We start from the raw sequence: 16,266 nt of genomic DNA, 5'->3' as shown, positions 1-16,266 counted from the left end.
CTGTGAGTCAGTCATTGAACAATTTTAAGTTTCCTCATAAAAATTTAGAGCTGAAAGGATGACTCTGGATTGATAACTGGATATGGAGACTTTTACTTCCAGATCATCTGTTTGAAGCCAAAAGTAATTACTATCTGATGGATATTCTGGGGTTTGTGTGACATAAGTTGACAGTCTCTCTCCATTTCCAAGATGAAAAGTGTTCACGTTCCAGAACTACCATTACAACTGACATTAGTTCACTTGAGACCTGAAGTAGAGAAAAAGAAAGGGAAGTGTTGTCTTTTCCACATTGATGTTAAAGGTCATCTGGCAGTTTTCATAAGATTAGGGGTTTGTCCTGGTGTCCCTGAACAAAATGTCCCTGTACCACAAGGTGTACCAAGTAGCAGCCACTTTTCATCCCAGAGATGCTTAAATTTCAGTGGTGCTAAACATGCAAAAGTCCAAATTCTGGCATCATTAGTTTTAATTCATGCCTTACAAAGGTAAAACTCTCACTGGGAGTTTTGCCTGCTTAAAGACTGAATACATAAGGATTTAGTACATAGTTCGTAAAATTAACTATGAGATTCTATGAAAAATGATACACTATACACATGTACTTGAATTTATTAGGCCAGAGAGAACAAGGTTTAAATAAGGATGAAAACTGAATTCCCTCTTACTGACAAGAGACAGTTACCTCCAGGTCTTTGCTTAGTGACATTGTCTGTGTAGTATACAAAAGCTTACATGGCTCCTTGCTAATTGTGCTGGACTTGTATGTATGATGGTGACCATCAGACCTAGGGAACTATAGCCTGTATCATTTCATTATTACCAGCGTTTGTGCTTCTTATTTAATAATTTCTCATTTTTAAATTTCTTATGTGTAAGCTTTTATAGTCACACTGCTAAGAAACTGACTCAAGGATTTGCTTCACACTGCCAGTATTTGCAAAATGTTGTACAGGCTTCTCTGTGGTTTTCAGTAAGGGACTGTCTTTTGTATTTGTTTCCAGCTATTAAGAGGCCCCCAACTAATTTTGATTACTTCCAAAATTGTGTGGAAACAAATATCTGTGTCACTTCACATTTTGGACAGAAAAGAATAGAACACAAAACAGAAAGCAGTCATGAAGAATAGCAATTGTAACCTGCCCAGAAATGATGCAAGGCTCTGTCAGGCCAAACATTTTTTCCTAATGGCCCCTTTAAAAAAATCAGATGGGGGAGTGCTTGCCCTGTGCACATATATAGTGTGCAACTAGATAGTCAGAGCCTTGTGTTTGGGGGAATATGACAATTGCCACAGATTACGGGGATGAGAGATTTCTGAATGTTTCACAATGCAGCTGGCCCAGAAAAGCACAGAGAACTCTTTTCCAGCTCCCAGCTATCTAACTGTCCTCGTCCGCCATAACAAATGTTACCAACACACAACTCCCTGGCCAGTTACCAACCCTTCCCAGATATCACAAGCACCTCTCTGCCATCAAACTAAAAAAAAAAAAGTCCTTGAAGTAAATTGATGAAAGTAGTTCTGAGGAAATTTCTTGTCTGAGTTTGCACAGAGCTCTGCAATGTCTATGACCAGACCAAGTATTAGTTGATTTATTTTCTTGTATGCAGTACTGTTACACACCATCTGTCTGGCTGTTCATCTGTCCTTGTGGTTTCCTGGAAGGGAGCTGACTAAAACTCCCATCAGCCTTTGAGGCTGGCTTCAGCTGTCCAGATGGATACCACAGAGCAGGGTATCAAGCACTTCCTGTAAATATTTTTAAATGTTTCTAGTCTTGGCCTTTGATGCTTCTAAGGGTAAAAGTTTATCCCTGAACAAACACTAATGGTATTTGCATCTACAATTTAGACCAAAATAGTCTGTAGGTTTCAGGGCATAGCCATGGGTTTGATGTCCAACATCTTGGTGAACTTTACAGGCATTACCGTGCAGATGAGATCACTGATGTTTATAAAATCATATGACTACTTGGATTTATAAGAGATGGACACTTGTTTGAGATCAAAGCCCAGCAGAAGTCCCTTGTTAAATATATATGAAGGCCTTTAACTTAAATTGCTTCTCAGAATGCAGATTAATTCACTGCCACTGTAAAACTTAAACTGAGAGAAGAGAAAGCAAGTGGGTTGTATATAAGGGAAAATAAATGTCCTGAAGTTGGAACATTTATTCATGTTGGTGGGCACGTTGGCAAGTAGTCTCAACAGTGCTGGTGGGACTTCTCATGTAAGTGCTTACCGACGTAAGTAATGGCTGCACAATAAAACCCAGGAAGTCTTGTAAGAAAAGGAAGAAACACTTGAAAAATAGCATAATTAAATAAAGAGTTCAACTACATATCAAAGTCAAAAGAGATTACAGGATAGTAATTCAGTTGCCATAACAAAGTAGCGGTATTAGGCAATAAAGAAATAATGGTGAGACCAAAGAGATTATAATAATGCCGTATATTTTTGAAAAGAAAAATTGTAAGTAGCTTGAATGGGGAAAATGTATAGATAGTAGCTAAGAACATTTAAAAAGCACATGCTGGAACTGGAGTCTGTCTTTTATTACAGTGCAGTCTGTAGGAAAATTCAGAGAAATGATGAGTTTGGCTTGGTTTTCTGTTGTAAATTTCCTGGATTTTTTGTTGCAAGCTATGCACACACAAATGGATTCTAGTTTCAGCTGCAAACATATATGTTAAATGAGTTGTAAACAGCTTTACTTAATGCAAATATGTGAATTTGAAAACTGATTTTTTTGGTCAAGCTTGAAAGTTCTCACCTGTAAATATCTGTATTTTTCAAAGCAGTTCTAGTGGATGCAGATCCACTGAAAAATTTCACGTGTGAAATCCTGGATTTAAAAGCTTTGGGCAGGGTTCAGAAGGGCTTAGACAAATTAGAAAGGAGTCCAGGAGCTGTTTCCAAATTGTGTTGCTCCCAAATACACAGCGGCATTTTTATCAATCTGCTAAATGATTTAAATCAGCTAGTAAATGGTGTTTCCGTTTTTATTAGGGCTGAATTTTTTTTTCAAAAACAAAAACAAAAAAAAAATATTTGTAAAGGTTTGTTTCCAGGCATTCATTTACATCATCTACGAGTCAGCAGCCCTTTTAACATGAGCTCCCAGTGCAACCCTAATACAATCCTCAGAGGCATAAACAGGAGACTCCTTAGTAGGAGTAGAGAGGTTATTTTACCTCTCTATCAGGCACTGATGTGACTGCTGCTGGAATACTGAGTCCAGTTCAGGTGTCAACAATTCAAGAAAAAATGTTGAAAAATGGGAGAAGGTTCAGAGAAGAGCCATGAGAATGAGCTCCTTCAGTCTATCACTATACTTTAATGACTCTACTTAGCTTAACAAAGAGAAGGTTAAGGGGTTACTTGATTAAAGTCTATAAGTAGCTACATGGGGAACAAATATTTAAAAAGGGGCCTTCAATCTAGCAGAGAAAGGTATAATGTGATTCAAATGCTGGAAGCTGAAGCGAGAAAAATTCAGACTGGAAACAAGGTGTAAATTTTTTACAGTGAAGATAATTCACCATTGGAACAATTTACCAAGGGTCATGGTGGATTCTGAATCAGTCAAAATTTCTAAATCAGGGTTGGATATTTTCCTAAAAGATATGCTATAGGAGTGATTTGGGGGGGGGAGTTCTATGCTGTGTTAGACAGGAGGCCAGACTAGATCATCACAATGGTCCTTTCTGACCTTGGAATGTATGAATCTGTAAACACTAAACAAAACCTTAATGATGTTTAAGAAATATAATTTGTCATCATATTTCATACAAGAAATTAGTTCTAACTATTCCTAGAACCCCATAAAAATCCATACAGAGGCTGTAGTCTTTAGGAAACTGGCTAATCCCAGTGGTCAAATGCTGAAGCCCATGCTCGGGTGAAATTACCATTGAATAGAATGGGAAGTTTCCCTGAGTAGGGACTGATTATGGACTTCAGAATGTGGACCTAAGTGTTGAACAACTTAGATTCCAGCCAGTTTCCAAGGTTTTGAAGTGGCCAGATGGAATATGAAAGGGTTTCTGGCCATTAGGCGGTGAAACAGGTTAGAACTCTTGGGAGGAACCAGGAACAGGCTGACAGGAACCCCTCTTTTTTTCTGGCCTGCACCATCACCATGCTCTGCTGCATCCCATCCTGTTGTTTCCTGAACCCTCCTTTAGGTCAGGAAACAACAGGCAGGAGACGAGAAGGGGAAATTTAATCAGGGCCTGAGGGCATGAACAAGGAAGAATTGGCATGGAGCCACAGCATGAAAAAGAACTGGAGATGATGGTTGCACAGGAGATGTGGGTAAGAAGCATGAACCATTCTTAAGGGTAGGGTTGAGGAGCATCCACTAGGCAGGGACTTCTAGGGGAATGGGAGAAGGCTCATTTGATTGAGAAAAGGAAGAGAAATGCAATAGGAATTGAGAAGGATATAGAGATTCCGGTGTGCATGGGGAGAGAGGAAAAGAGGGTCTGGGAAGGGGCTTGTTTGGCACCAGCACCTCCTTAAGAGCATTTAGGCTGTGTATGTTTGTCCATGATGCTCTGGGAAGAGAGAAAGAAAAAAAAAACATCAAGTGACATAGTATCTGTATTGATGAATTTGAAGTGATGAACCTTGATATGTCAGTTGTCTTCCAGAAAGAGGGAGGTCTTATCATTCAAGAACTCAGTGTTATGCAATGGTATTTACTGTGTGAAGCAAGAAGACTCCTATAGGACAATTGGAATTTCAAGTTTACACAACTCTACTATTACCCCTCATCGTTCAGATAGGTAGATTACTTAATCAAATAAGTCCATTGTTATGAAAGAAAATTCATTATCTCACCAAACTGATTCACCAGATCACATAACTAGCAATTTTTTGTCTGTTTTCAAATAAATACTTACCTTTCTCTTGTTCAGAAGTTTGTAATGTGCATGTCATAGTCTGGGCCAAGGTGGAAAATAGTCCCCACATTGATAGGAATACCAGAGGAGTGGGGATTGCTTTGGTGTCACATCCCAGTAAGACTAATAGTCTTGCCAAAACTAGCACACCATATCACCAGCTCATTTCATGACTATAGCTTGTCTGTCATTTATCAGCCTCCATGAAACTAAAGCCTTCTCACTGAAAAGCTCCTCCTATTATTAAAGAAAAATACTATTTTGTAGGCTATAATCTACCCATTTCTTCTCTTCAGCACTCTATCAAATCTGGACATTTCTAAAACACTGGTTTTAGATGGAGGTAACTGACACAAGAAAGATGGGTAGAGCCCTGAGCAGATAGAAAGTTTGTATCCACATCCGGCCAGTGATCCGCAAACATGGTCTGCGGATATCTGCAGATTTGCAGGGCTCTAAAGATGGAACAGCCTTTCAAAACTGGTCATTGAAGATCACCAACATTGGTGATTTGGTTGCCTGTTCCCAGCTAAATTGTTGTGAAATTTTGGGTAAAATGCAAGATTTACTTGTTTCAAGATCTCATCCAGAACTATAGAGCAGCCCAACTTCATCTGAAAGTATTAACCCAGATACAGATGCTAAACTTTTCATGACTTGAAACTTTTATCAAAATCAATAAGGATCATAAACATTGATTTTGAAATTTATTGTAGGATTTATTCTCTGAGAACATATTTGAATATATTCTCAGAGAATAAATTCTACAATAAATTCCAAAATCAATGTTTGAGCCTTATTGATAGGCCATAATGACTGAAGTAATCAGTTCTCTCTTTCCAGTGGTTCAAGGATATCACATTTTTGAGGCACCTAGGGCCTGATTCAAATTCCACTGATGTCAGTTGAAGTCTTCCTATTAACTTCAGTGGGCTTTGGATCAGACCGTAAAGACTTTCTGATAGAAAAAGAAGAACAATAAAAATGTGGTAGAAATTTTCACGATGATCATGGGTTTAGTGCTTTCAGAACACATAGTCCTTATAACTGAAAATGACCAGGCTGTGATAATGATCCACTGAAATTCATCATTAAATTATGTTGCATACTGTACCACAATGGCAATTTTATGTTACATTTTATTTTTCAGCATAGTGTGTTTTATTTCTACTTTATTAACAAACAGTATGTACAACTGATCTGAAGATGAAATCTAATTTAATGGTGCAATATCCTGTATGCTTATCCAGCCATGTCACTCTGTACTGTACTTCTTGTTAGGGCTGAGGGAACCTGGAACTATCAACATTATTACATGTAAACAACAAAAGTATGATGCTGATGTATATCTATATAATGTAACTGTGGTATAGATTCTGTATCAAAATAGCATCCTGATTAATTTCTCTTGTAATGGCAAAAAGTGTTGGAATATGGCTGAAAAGGGACAATTGAGAATGTTCCCAGTGTTAGATATCTCTCAGCTGGTTTACAGTTTACACCAACTGCTCTCAACACACAAACACCTGTCTTAAGGGTGTGAGGGACATATTGTGTGGATATAGAGAAGAGCATGTTTTCACCGCCTCAATTCACAACCTGTGTAAGGTCCCATAGATCATAGCCAGTTGGAATAAGATAAGGCAGTTCTTAAAGTGTTCCAACATATGCTAATAAGATAGCCTGGCTCAAAAGTACTAAAAGATTAAGATAGGCATAGATTACTGATATTCCCTTTCCTTTCCCTTCACTGCCTTGTGCGTTGACTTTATCTGGGTGCAGAGAAGAATCTAGGCAAATTTGTGCTTCTTTACACAGTAATATAAAGAAAGTGCTATCTAAGGCAAAGCTTATCATTAAATAAAATAATCTTCATGTTTCAGTCTTCTGAGAGAAAAATCTTGATTATTATTGATTTATACATAAGTTATCAGATGTATCAAAATGCTTTGCAAGAAGCAAATGTCCTGAAAATACAAAATAGAGAGTAATTGATAAGAGTAATTGGTAATTTACAATAAACTTATTGCATTCTGTTTGCTGTCCTGATTTTCATGAGAATTCTGTCTATAGTTTGCCTCTGTATTTACTTTTTTTCTTCTTCTTCTTCTTTTCTTTCCTACCTTCAGCAAAATGCCTCAGCAGATAAGGAGACCCTTCATGTTGCCTCAACAAAGGAAGTAAATCAAAGTGTCCAGGAGTGTGAATCACAAGATGTAAGATTGGGAGTCAGTACTTAATATAGACTGAAAGCAGATATGAAAGCCTTAGAGACAATTTTTAATACTATCTGTTTTTTAATAATCAAGCCAGTACATATATTTTAAAGGCAATTTCATGTTCAGATGCTGCGAAGCAAATGTGGTTTAGTGTACAAGGATGCATTGTACTCCCTAGGTTTTCTTTAGGGATTGGTTAACAGGGTTTGTAAAGCTTTTGTGAAAGTAAACCAGTAGAAGAGATGTGATTTAATGATTAACCAGTTCAGCAATCTACTTATCCCTTTGAGAGTTGGAACACAGTGGGGTACAGAATGCTGTTATATAACATTCATATTAATAAACAAGCATCGATGTCACAAATGCTTCAGGTCCTAAGGCAGATGTTTAACTTGAGAAGTAACAGTGACAATGTAATGGTAAAAGTCTGCAATCTTGTCCACTGAGAGTAGGGAACAAGCTGAAAGCTCAAATCTGTGATGCATCAGAGACAGTAGGCTGAAACCTGCAGCCCTTACTCAGTTAAAACACTGATGTAGCATATTAACATAAATCTCAAACCAATTTATTATGCCCCATGTTACAGTACAAACAAAAAAGAGTAGAGTATTGCTGATTTGAATGTTTCCCTGGATATTGCAAAGGATATCACACTAATATGGTCTTAGCAAATGTCCTGATGAGACATGAAAAATAATAAGAGAAGATAAGAGACAAATGAGCCTGGAGTGAAATACTAAACACACTAGTGTCCCTTAAATATAACAACCACTATATCTGCAGGTAACTGGAAAGCTTGCTGGTAACAATAATAACAGTTTACACACCTTTCATCCACACACTTACTGTTACGCAGGGATTGCTTTACACACTCAGAAGTGCAGCCATATTTTGGATGAAACACAAGAGCCATTTAACAGCACAAAGGAACACAGTACACAACAGGAACATGTTACACAACATTTTAAGGAAGGAATTGATTCAATTAACACTGCAAAGTAGAGAGAGTTGAGCCTGTTGCCTTCAACTCTGTACCAAGCTCCTTCCTGATACCACTTACTGGTTGTTGTTTAGCAAATTGTTCATGAATATAGCCCTATTTTTGGTGAATGTTTTTGTTTTTTCCTGAGAACTTGCTGGATAGTTTGGACAACTTATTTTCAGATTGTGGGTCATTTGCAAATATGGTCCTCATCAATCAGTGTCATATATACCTATGTCACATGGTATGTTTTGCTCACTGATTGCAGCACAAAATCTTTTAAAGCAAGAGAATAATGTTGTGTGAATAGTGAACAAGAAATAATTCATTATTTCAGCAGCTATAGTTAAAACATTACACGAGGGGATTACTGAGGCAGAACAAAAGCAATTAATGCGTAGTGGCCATACTTTTTAAAAAAAAATTGTTAAAATTTTGTCAACAGAAAATAGGGTTTTTGACTAAATAATTTTTTTCACAAAAGTGTCTGTTTTCTGCAGAAAATTTTGACTTTTCACAAAAGAAAAAATACCCAACACCAAAAACACTTTTGGTTTTCAGCCAAAAAGCTGAAAAGGTGAGATTCAGACATGCTGCCATGGTGCCTTGTGGGAGCTATAGTTTTGGTGCCACATGCCTCAACTCTTCTCCAGGGACTGCTTTCCTTAGCTGCACTATATCTCCCATGATGCCCCACGTTGGCTCAACAAAATGGGAGACCATGAGGCACCATGTACATTATTAAAGTATAATTAGGCAAGCCAAAAAAGAACTGGAAGAGCAACTAGCCAAAGACTCAAAAACTAACAGCAGCTTTCTAAAAGTACATCAGAAGCAGGCAGCCTGCCAAACAAACCGTGGGGCCACTGGAAAATCGAGGTGCTAACGGAGCACTCAAGGAAGATAAGGCTAGTATGGAGAAGCTCAGTGAATACTTTCCATCAGTATTCACTCTAGAGGATGTGACGGAGGTTTCTACATCTGAGCCATTCTTTTTAGGTAACAAATCTGAGGAATTATCCCAATTTGAAGTGTCAATGAGGAGCTTTGGAATAAATTGATAAATTAAACAGTAATAAGTCACCAGGACCAGATGGTATTCACCCAAGAGTTCTGAAAGAATTCAAATATGAAATTGCACAAATACTAACTGTAGTAAGTAATCATATAATTCATCTTCTGTAGCAGATAATTGGAGGATAGCTAATGTGACACCATTTTTTTTTAAAAAAAGGCTCCAGTAGTAACCCTGGCAATTACAGGCCAGTAAGCCTAACTTCAGTACCGGGCAAATTGGTTGAAACTATAGTAAAGAACAGAATTATCAAGCACGTAGATGAACACAATATGGTGCGAAAGAGTCAACATGGCTTTTATAAAGGATGCCTCAGAGCTGTTTCTTGGCCATGTCTGCGAAAGGAACATTTACCAAACCCTTCCAGGACAACCATCTCATTACACAAGGATCTCATCCTCAGAAAGAGAGATAATTAGTGAAAGTATCATGGGATCTCCCTCCCCCAGGATGACCATTTCCTGCAAAACCTTTCTGCAAATACTCAGCAGCCACTGAGGGCCTTGTATTAACAAAAAAAAAAAAAAAAAAAAAAACCACACAAACCTCCCCTTCGTACAGGGGGTAAACAATGAGGTGGCAAAATTTGGAGATGATACAAAATTACTCTCAATAGTCAAGTCCAAAGCAGACTGCAGAGAGTCACAAAACTGGGTGACCAGGCAACAAAATGGTAGATGAAATGCAATGTTGATAAATGCAAAGTAATGCACACTGGAAAACATAATACCAATTATACATGTAAAATGAGATCTAAATTAGCTGTTGCCACTCAAGAAAGAGATCATGGAGTCACTGTGGATAGTTCTCTGAAAAGATCTACTCAGTGTGCAGTTGCAGTCAAAGAAATTTATAGAATGTTAGGAACCATTAGGAAAGGGATAGATAAAAAGATTGAAAATATCATAATGCTATTATATAAATTCATGGTATGCCTACACCTGGAACACTGCATGCAGTTCTGGTGGCCCCATCTCAAAAAAGATATATTAGAATTGGTAAAGGCATAGGGAAGGGCAATAAAAATGATTAGGGGTATGGAAAAGCTTCCGTATGAGGAGTGATTAAAAAGACTGGGACTGTTCAACTTGGAAAAGAGCCTAAGGGGGCATATGGTAGAGATCAGTAAAATCATGAATGGTGTGGAGAAAGTGAATAAGGAATTGTCATTTACCCCTTTTCAAAACACAAGATCCAGGGGTCACACAAAAAAATTAATAAGCAGGTTTAAAACAAAAGGAAGTTGTGCTTCTTTGCACAACGCACAGTCAACCTTTGGAACTCATTGCCCGGGCATGTTGTGAAGGCCAAAACAAGGTTCAAAAACAATTAGATACATTCGTGGAGGATAGGTCCATCAATGGCTATTAGCCAAGATGGTCAGGGATGCAACCCTATGATTTAGATATCCCTAGCCTCTGACTGCCAGTAGATGGGAGTGGGCAACAAGGGATGGATAATTCAATGGTTGTTTGTTCTGTTCATTCCCTCCAAAGTGCCTGGCACTGGCCACAGGATACTGGGCTAGATGAACCATTGGTCTAACCCAGTATGGCCATTCTTATGGGAGATACAGTCTGGCCAGTTATCCTGGCCCACATTGGAGAAGAGGGCATTAGGCATTTTAACTACAATTCCCATTTGACACTGCAAGGCATTTCCAAATTGGATTTTAGTTTTCAGCTGAAAGGTTTTATTTTTCTCAGTGTTAACAGAAATTTTTGGTGAGAGAAACAATTTTCTGAACAGCTCTATTGACCTCTATGCAGTTCTTAATTAGGCCAAATTCTTACTGAAATCAGTGGTAGCTGTGTCATGATACAAGGACTTCATTATCTGCTCCCTCCTCCCCGCCCCACAAAAAAAATTGTAGATGATTTTAAAAATCAATCTAGATAATTTAATTTTAGATTTGAACAAGTTGAAAAGCATGGCATTAACTAATTGTGGAAAAATTGTTTCCAGTTTATTCTACCATGAATGACCACAGACTCCAAAAGCAGAATGAGCTAAGAAAGAAAAGTATTTTGTCTTTGAATATTAAATGGTATTTTCTAAGTATGTCGCTGTGTAGAATCTACAGTCCTAATACAAATAAATATACAATTATTATTTTACTTTCAAAAATAGAAATTTTTGGAGGCATATAGGCATGAATTTGAACTGCCCTTTAACCCGAGAGTCAGCTGGTCTAACAAAGTAGGGAGCTATATTCAACTGCAACAATCTCCTTTCTGTGCTGCTACCCCCTAATCAGGGCTGGATTAATGCAGGGGCTTTAGGGGCTGGAGTCTAGGGCCCAGGCTAAGGGGGGCATGGTGCAGCAGGACTCAGGCAGGCTGCCTGCATGTCGTGGTCCCACGCCACTCCAGGAAGCAGCCAGCTGCTGGCATGTATCTGAGGTCCGTGGCGGGAGTGGGTGAGGAGGCAGCTCCATGCTCTGCCCCCATCCCCAGCACCGTCCCTGCAGCTCCATTGAACCAGCCAATGGGAGCTGCGGGGCCAGCACTTGTGGGTATGGGCAGCACATGGAGACATGCTGTTCCTCTCCCCACAGAGGCACGCAGAGACATGCCAGCAGCCAGCCACTTCCGGGAGCAGCGTGGGGCCATGGCATGCAGGCAGGCAGCCTGTCTGAGCCCTGCTGCACTGGGAGCTGCCAGTGATAAGTGCCTCCCAGCCAGAGCCTGCACCTCGCACCCCCTCCTACACCCCAACCCCCTGCCCCAGGTCAGAATCCCATCCTGCACCCAAACTCCCATGTAGACTCCTCACCCCCTCCTACACTCCAAACCCCTGCACCAAACTCCCTTCCTGAGCCCTCACCCTCTCCTGAACCCCAACACTCTGCCCCAGCCAGGATCCCTCTCCTGCACCCAAACTTCCTCCCAGAAGAAAACTAATTGCTGTTCTAAGGTAAGAAGTAAGCTATTTTGAATTAGCTTTACTATATTCTACATGTTTTAAGACTGAAATGTAACCACAGAATGGATTTATGTTACCTAAAAGGCAAGTTTATTATAGCATTAATAGCCATAATTGTGATAATTTTGTTTTAAATTAGGAAAAAGACTTGTATACAGGGGCCCCACAAAATCTAATAGCCCCGGGCCCACAGGAGAGTTAATCCGGCCCTGCCCCTATTATGTGCAGCCCGTGCCAGGGAGTAAACCCACTGCATGTGTACACAGGACAAGCCACAGTCTGGCTCTATGAGAACCAGTATATCCCCGGATAACAAACAAAAAAATAAGGGTAAGATGTGATGGATCCATCAGTCAAGTCAATCAAATCAACAAGTTTGGAGGTTATCAGTAATAAAAAAAAAGAAAATAAATGTACAGAATTGATGTTATAAAGAATACATTACAAAAATGATAAAAAGTGGGATGGAACTGAATGCATGTACTGATAATTATGATGCAGGTAGGCGTAAAGACTTTATTTCATGATCCTATTGTTGCCTGATCTATTGATTATATATTGATCATATTACTGATATAAGAAAAGGAGTACTTGTGGCACCTTAGAGACTAACCAATTTATTTGAGCATAAGCTTTCGTGAGCTACAGCTCACTTCATCGGATGCATTCAGTGGAAAATACAGAAGATGTTTTTATACACACAAACCATGAAAAAATGGGTGTTTATCACTACAAAAGGTTTTCTCTCCCCCCACCCCACTCTCCTGCTGGTAATAGCTTATGTAAAGTGATCACTCTCCTTACAATGTGTCTGATAATCAAGGTGGGCCATTTCCAGCACAAAACCAGGTTTTCTCCCCAGCCCCCCACTCCCCCCCACACACACACACAAACCCACTCTCCTGTTGGTAATAACTTATCTAAAGTGATCACTCTCCTTACAATGTGTATGATAATCAAGGTGGGCCATTTCCAGCACAAATCCAGGTTTTACCAGCAGGAGAGTGGGGTGGGGGGAGGGAAAACCTCTTGTAGTGATAAACACCCATTTTTTCATGGTCTGTGTGTATAAAAACATCTTCTGTATTTTCGACAGTATGCATCCGATGAAGTGAGCTGTAGCTCACGAAAGCTTATGCTCAAATAAATTGGTTAGTCTCTAAGGTGCCACAAGTACTCCTTTTCTTTTTGCGAATACAGACTAACACGGCTGTTACTCTGAAACCTGATTACTGATATAGATTCACCAATTAGCATTCATAAATTTGGTAGGCTCTTTTCCCAAGATCAGGCCCAGTAGTATCAGAATTACTGCTCAGTTGGGAGCCCTGCTGGGCATATTTGCAACACTCAAACTTAGGAAATCACACTAAATTTATAATAGTTTTATTAATACAGTTAGCAACTTCACAAACACTCCAACCCAGCAAGGCCGGTAGAGATAATACAGGATGAACTGAGCATTCTTGTACTTACACCATCCTTTGAAAAACAACCTGAAGTGTTAGTTATCTTCTTCCCTCTCACCACAGAATCATAGAATATTAGGGTTTAGAAGAGACCTCAGGAGGTCATCTAGTCCAATCTCCTGCTCAAAGCAGGACTAACACCAACTAAATCATCCCAGCCAGGACTTTGTCAAGCCGGGTCTTAAAAACCTCTAAGGTTGGAGATTCCACAACCTCCCTAGGTAACCCATTCCAGTGCTTCACCACCCTCCTAGTGAAATAGTGTTTCCTAATATCCAACTTAGAACTCCCCCACTGCAACTTGAGACCATTGTTTCTTGTTCTATCATCTGCTACCTCTAAGAACAGTCTAGATCCATCCTCTTTGGAACCCCCCTTGAGGTAGTTGAAGGCTGCTATCAAAGCCACCCTCACTCTTCTCTTCTGCAGACTAAATAACCCCAGCCTCTTCTCGTAAGTCATGTGCGCCATCCCCCTAATAATTTTTGTTGCCCTCCGCTGGACTCTCTCTACTTTGTCCACATCCTTTCTGTAGTGGGGGGCCCAAAACTGTGGCCTCACCAGTGCCGAATAGAAGGGAATAATCACTTCACTCCATCTGCTGGCAATGCTCCTACTAATACAGCCCAATATGCCATTGGCCTTTTTGGCAACAAGGGCACACTGCTGACTCATAGCCAGCTTCTCATCCACTGTAATCCGCGGGGCCTTTTCTGCAGAACTGCTGCTTAGCCAGTCGGTCCCCAGCTAGTAGCTGTGCATGGGATTCTTCTGTCCTAAGTGCAGGACTCTGCACTTGTCCTTGTTGAACCACCTCAGATTTCTTTTGGCCCAATCATCCAATTTGTCTCAGACACTCTGGACCCTATCCCTACCCTCCAGCATATCTACCTCACCCCCCAGCTTACTGTCATCTGTGAACTTGTGGAGGGTGCAATTCATCCCATCATCCAGATCATTAATAAAGATGTTGAACAAAACCGGCCCCAGGACCGACCACTGGAGCACTCCGTTTGCTACCGGCTGCCAACTAGACATCGAGCTGTTGATCATAACCATCACCAGTGGTCATCATCCTGGCATCTCCCAAGGGCTGTATCTCTCCCTCGCAAAACACACGGACTGGGGTACAACTTTATAATGTGTTATGCTGACACCACTATGCCTAATGCGTATTCATTAGAGGTTTCTCCCTTTTGCCTTATTTGTATTTCCTCCCTTTCTGGAGGACCAGTGGACTGCTTTTTATTTGATCCCAGACTTTGGTCTGTCCAGTTTGGGTGGCCCTACCAGACATTAAAACTCTTGCCAACATAGCTCTCAAGGTCATAGACACACACAAGCTGATCCACTGCATCAAGGTACAGTCCCCCAGGGAAGGTGATGCCTCAGTTGTCTTGAGTCCAGCTTCACAGGAGGGAGAGAAACTATAATTTGACATTTTTAGAAATCTGAAAAAAGACTTAAAATCCCTCTCCTTCTTTAAAAAAAAGTTTCCAAAATGTTGTTTTAAGGAGTGATATCTCAGGACTTTTCAGAACTAGAAGCAAGTACTGACCTGTTGGAAAGTTGAGTACTTCCTCTTGTCAATAGGACAATCTCTTGTCTCCATTTCTGACCTGTGTCATTTTGAGTAAATTCCAAGTTTGGGAAGAAGAACAGTACCTTTTTTCTCCACGTTTGCTTGCTTGCTGGTTTTACTTTATTTCTATGTTTCTTTGTCGTTGTTGTTTTTTTAATAGGAAATATTTGAAGATGGTCAGATTTTTTTAAATATTATGTCCCAGTGGCCAAAGTACAATTAAGGTGGTCAGAGATGCAAGACAAGTTATGATCTGCCATTTATTTTAAAAAAATAAAATAAGGGTTGAAATTGAGTTAAAAACGGGACTTAATGAATATGGTCAGAATCAAGATGTTGCTAAGAAACCTTCAGCAACTCTTTTCTTAGAGTGGTGGAAAAATCCCTTAATTGTTTATCTGATAAACAAGATTCAATTTATTTTGTAGAAGGGTTACTCTTCTAATGACTGACTACCGTAGAAGAACATTTGGTATTTTAGACTTCTAAAGAAAAAGAGAGAGAAGGTAAAGGGCTTGTCAAATATATCAGCTTTCCCTCCCACCCTGCAATCCTTATGGCCAAATACTTTGATTATTTTTAATTTGTTACTCCTGCTGCAGTTTTTGTTTATGGCTTATATGTGTTCATATTAATTAATGTATGTAATTTCTAAAGTGAATATACATACAATTTATTTACAGGTTGGATCTAGATAGGTAGGGTGAAATGAATTCATTTGAAAATTAGGTTGGAAAAAAAGAGTTATTCCCCCATGGGACGTTCAATGGCTACAAGTAGTTAGATCATCTTGCAATATTAATGTCCTGGTTTATTTAAATCAGTGAGATTTTGCCTGAGTCAGGACCTCTGTTTGCCTCTGTCAAGGTTCGTCCCCCACTCTGAACTCTAGGGTACAGATGTGGGGACCTGCATGATAAACCTCCTAAGCTTCTCTTTACCAGCTTAGGTCAAAACTTCCCCAAGGTACAAAATATTCCACCCTTTGTCCTTGGATTGGCCGCTACCACCACCAAACAAATACTGGTTACTGGGGAAGAGCTGTTTGGACGTGTCCTTCCCCCCAAAATACTTCCCAAAACCTTGCACCCCACTTCCTGGACA

At 39.7% G+C, this 16,266-nt stretch overlaps 1 protein-coding gene across 1 annotated transcript in view; it reads left to right on the top strand.

Moving 5' to 3' along the window:
- Positions 1-16,266, top strand: part of LUZP2 (leucine zipper protein 2) — a 330,898-nt gene that overhangs the window by 301,672 nt on the left and 12,960 nt on the right. The window contains exon 10 of the mRNA XM_077820267.1: positions 7,040-7,126. Within this exon, the coding sequence (XP_077676393.1) occupies positions 7,040-7,126 (87 nt within the window). The remainder of the gene's footprint in view (positions 1-7,039; positions 7,127-16,266) is intronic.

The sequence above is a fragment of the Eretmochelys imbricata genome, chromosome 6, assembly GCF_965152235.1.
Source record: "Eretmochelys imbricata isolate rEreImb1 chromosome 6, rEreImb1.hap1, whole genome shotgun sequence".
Lineage (NCBI taxonomy): Eukaryota > Metazoa > Chordata > Testudines > Cheloniidae > Eretmochelys > Eretmochelys imbricata.
This window is presented reverse-complemented; position numbering and strand designations above follow the sequence as displayed.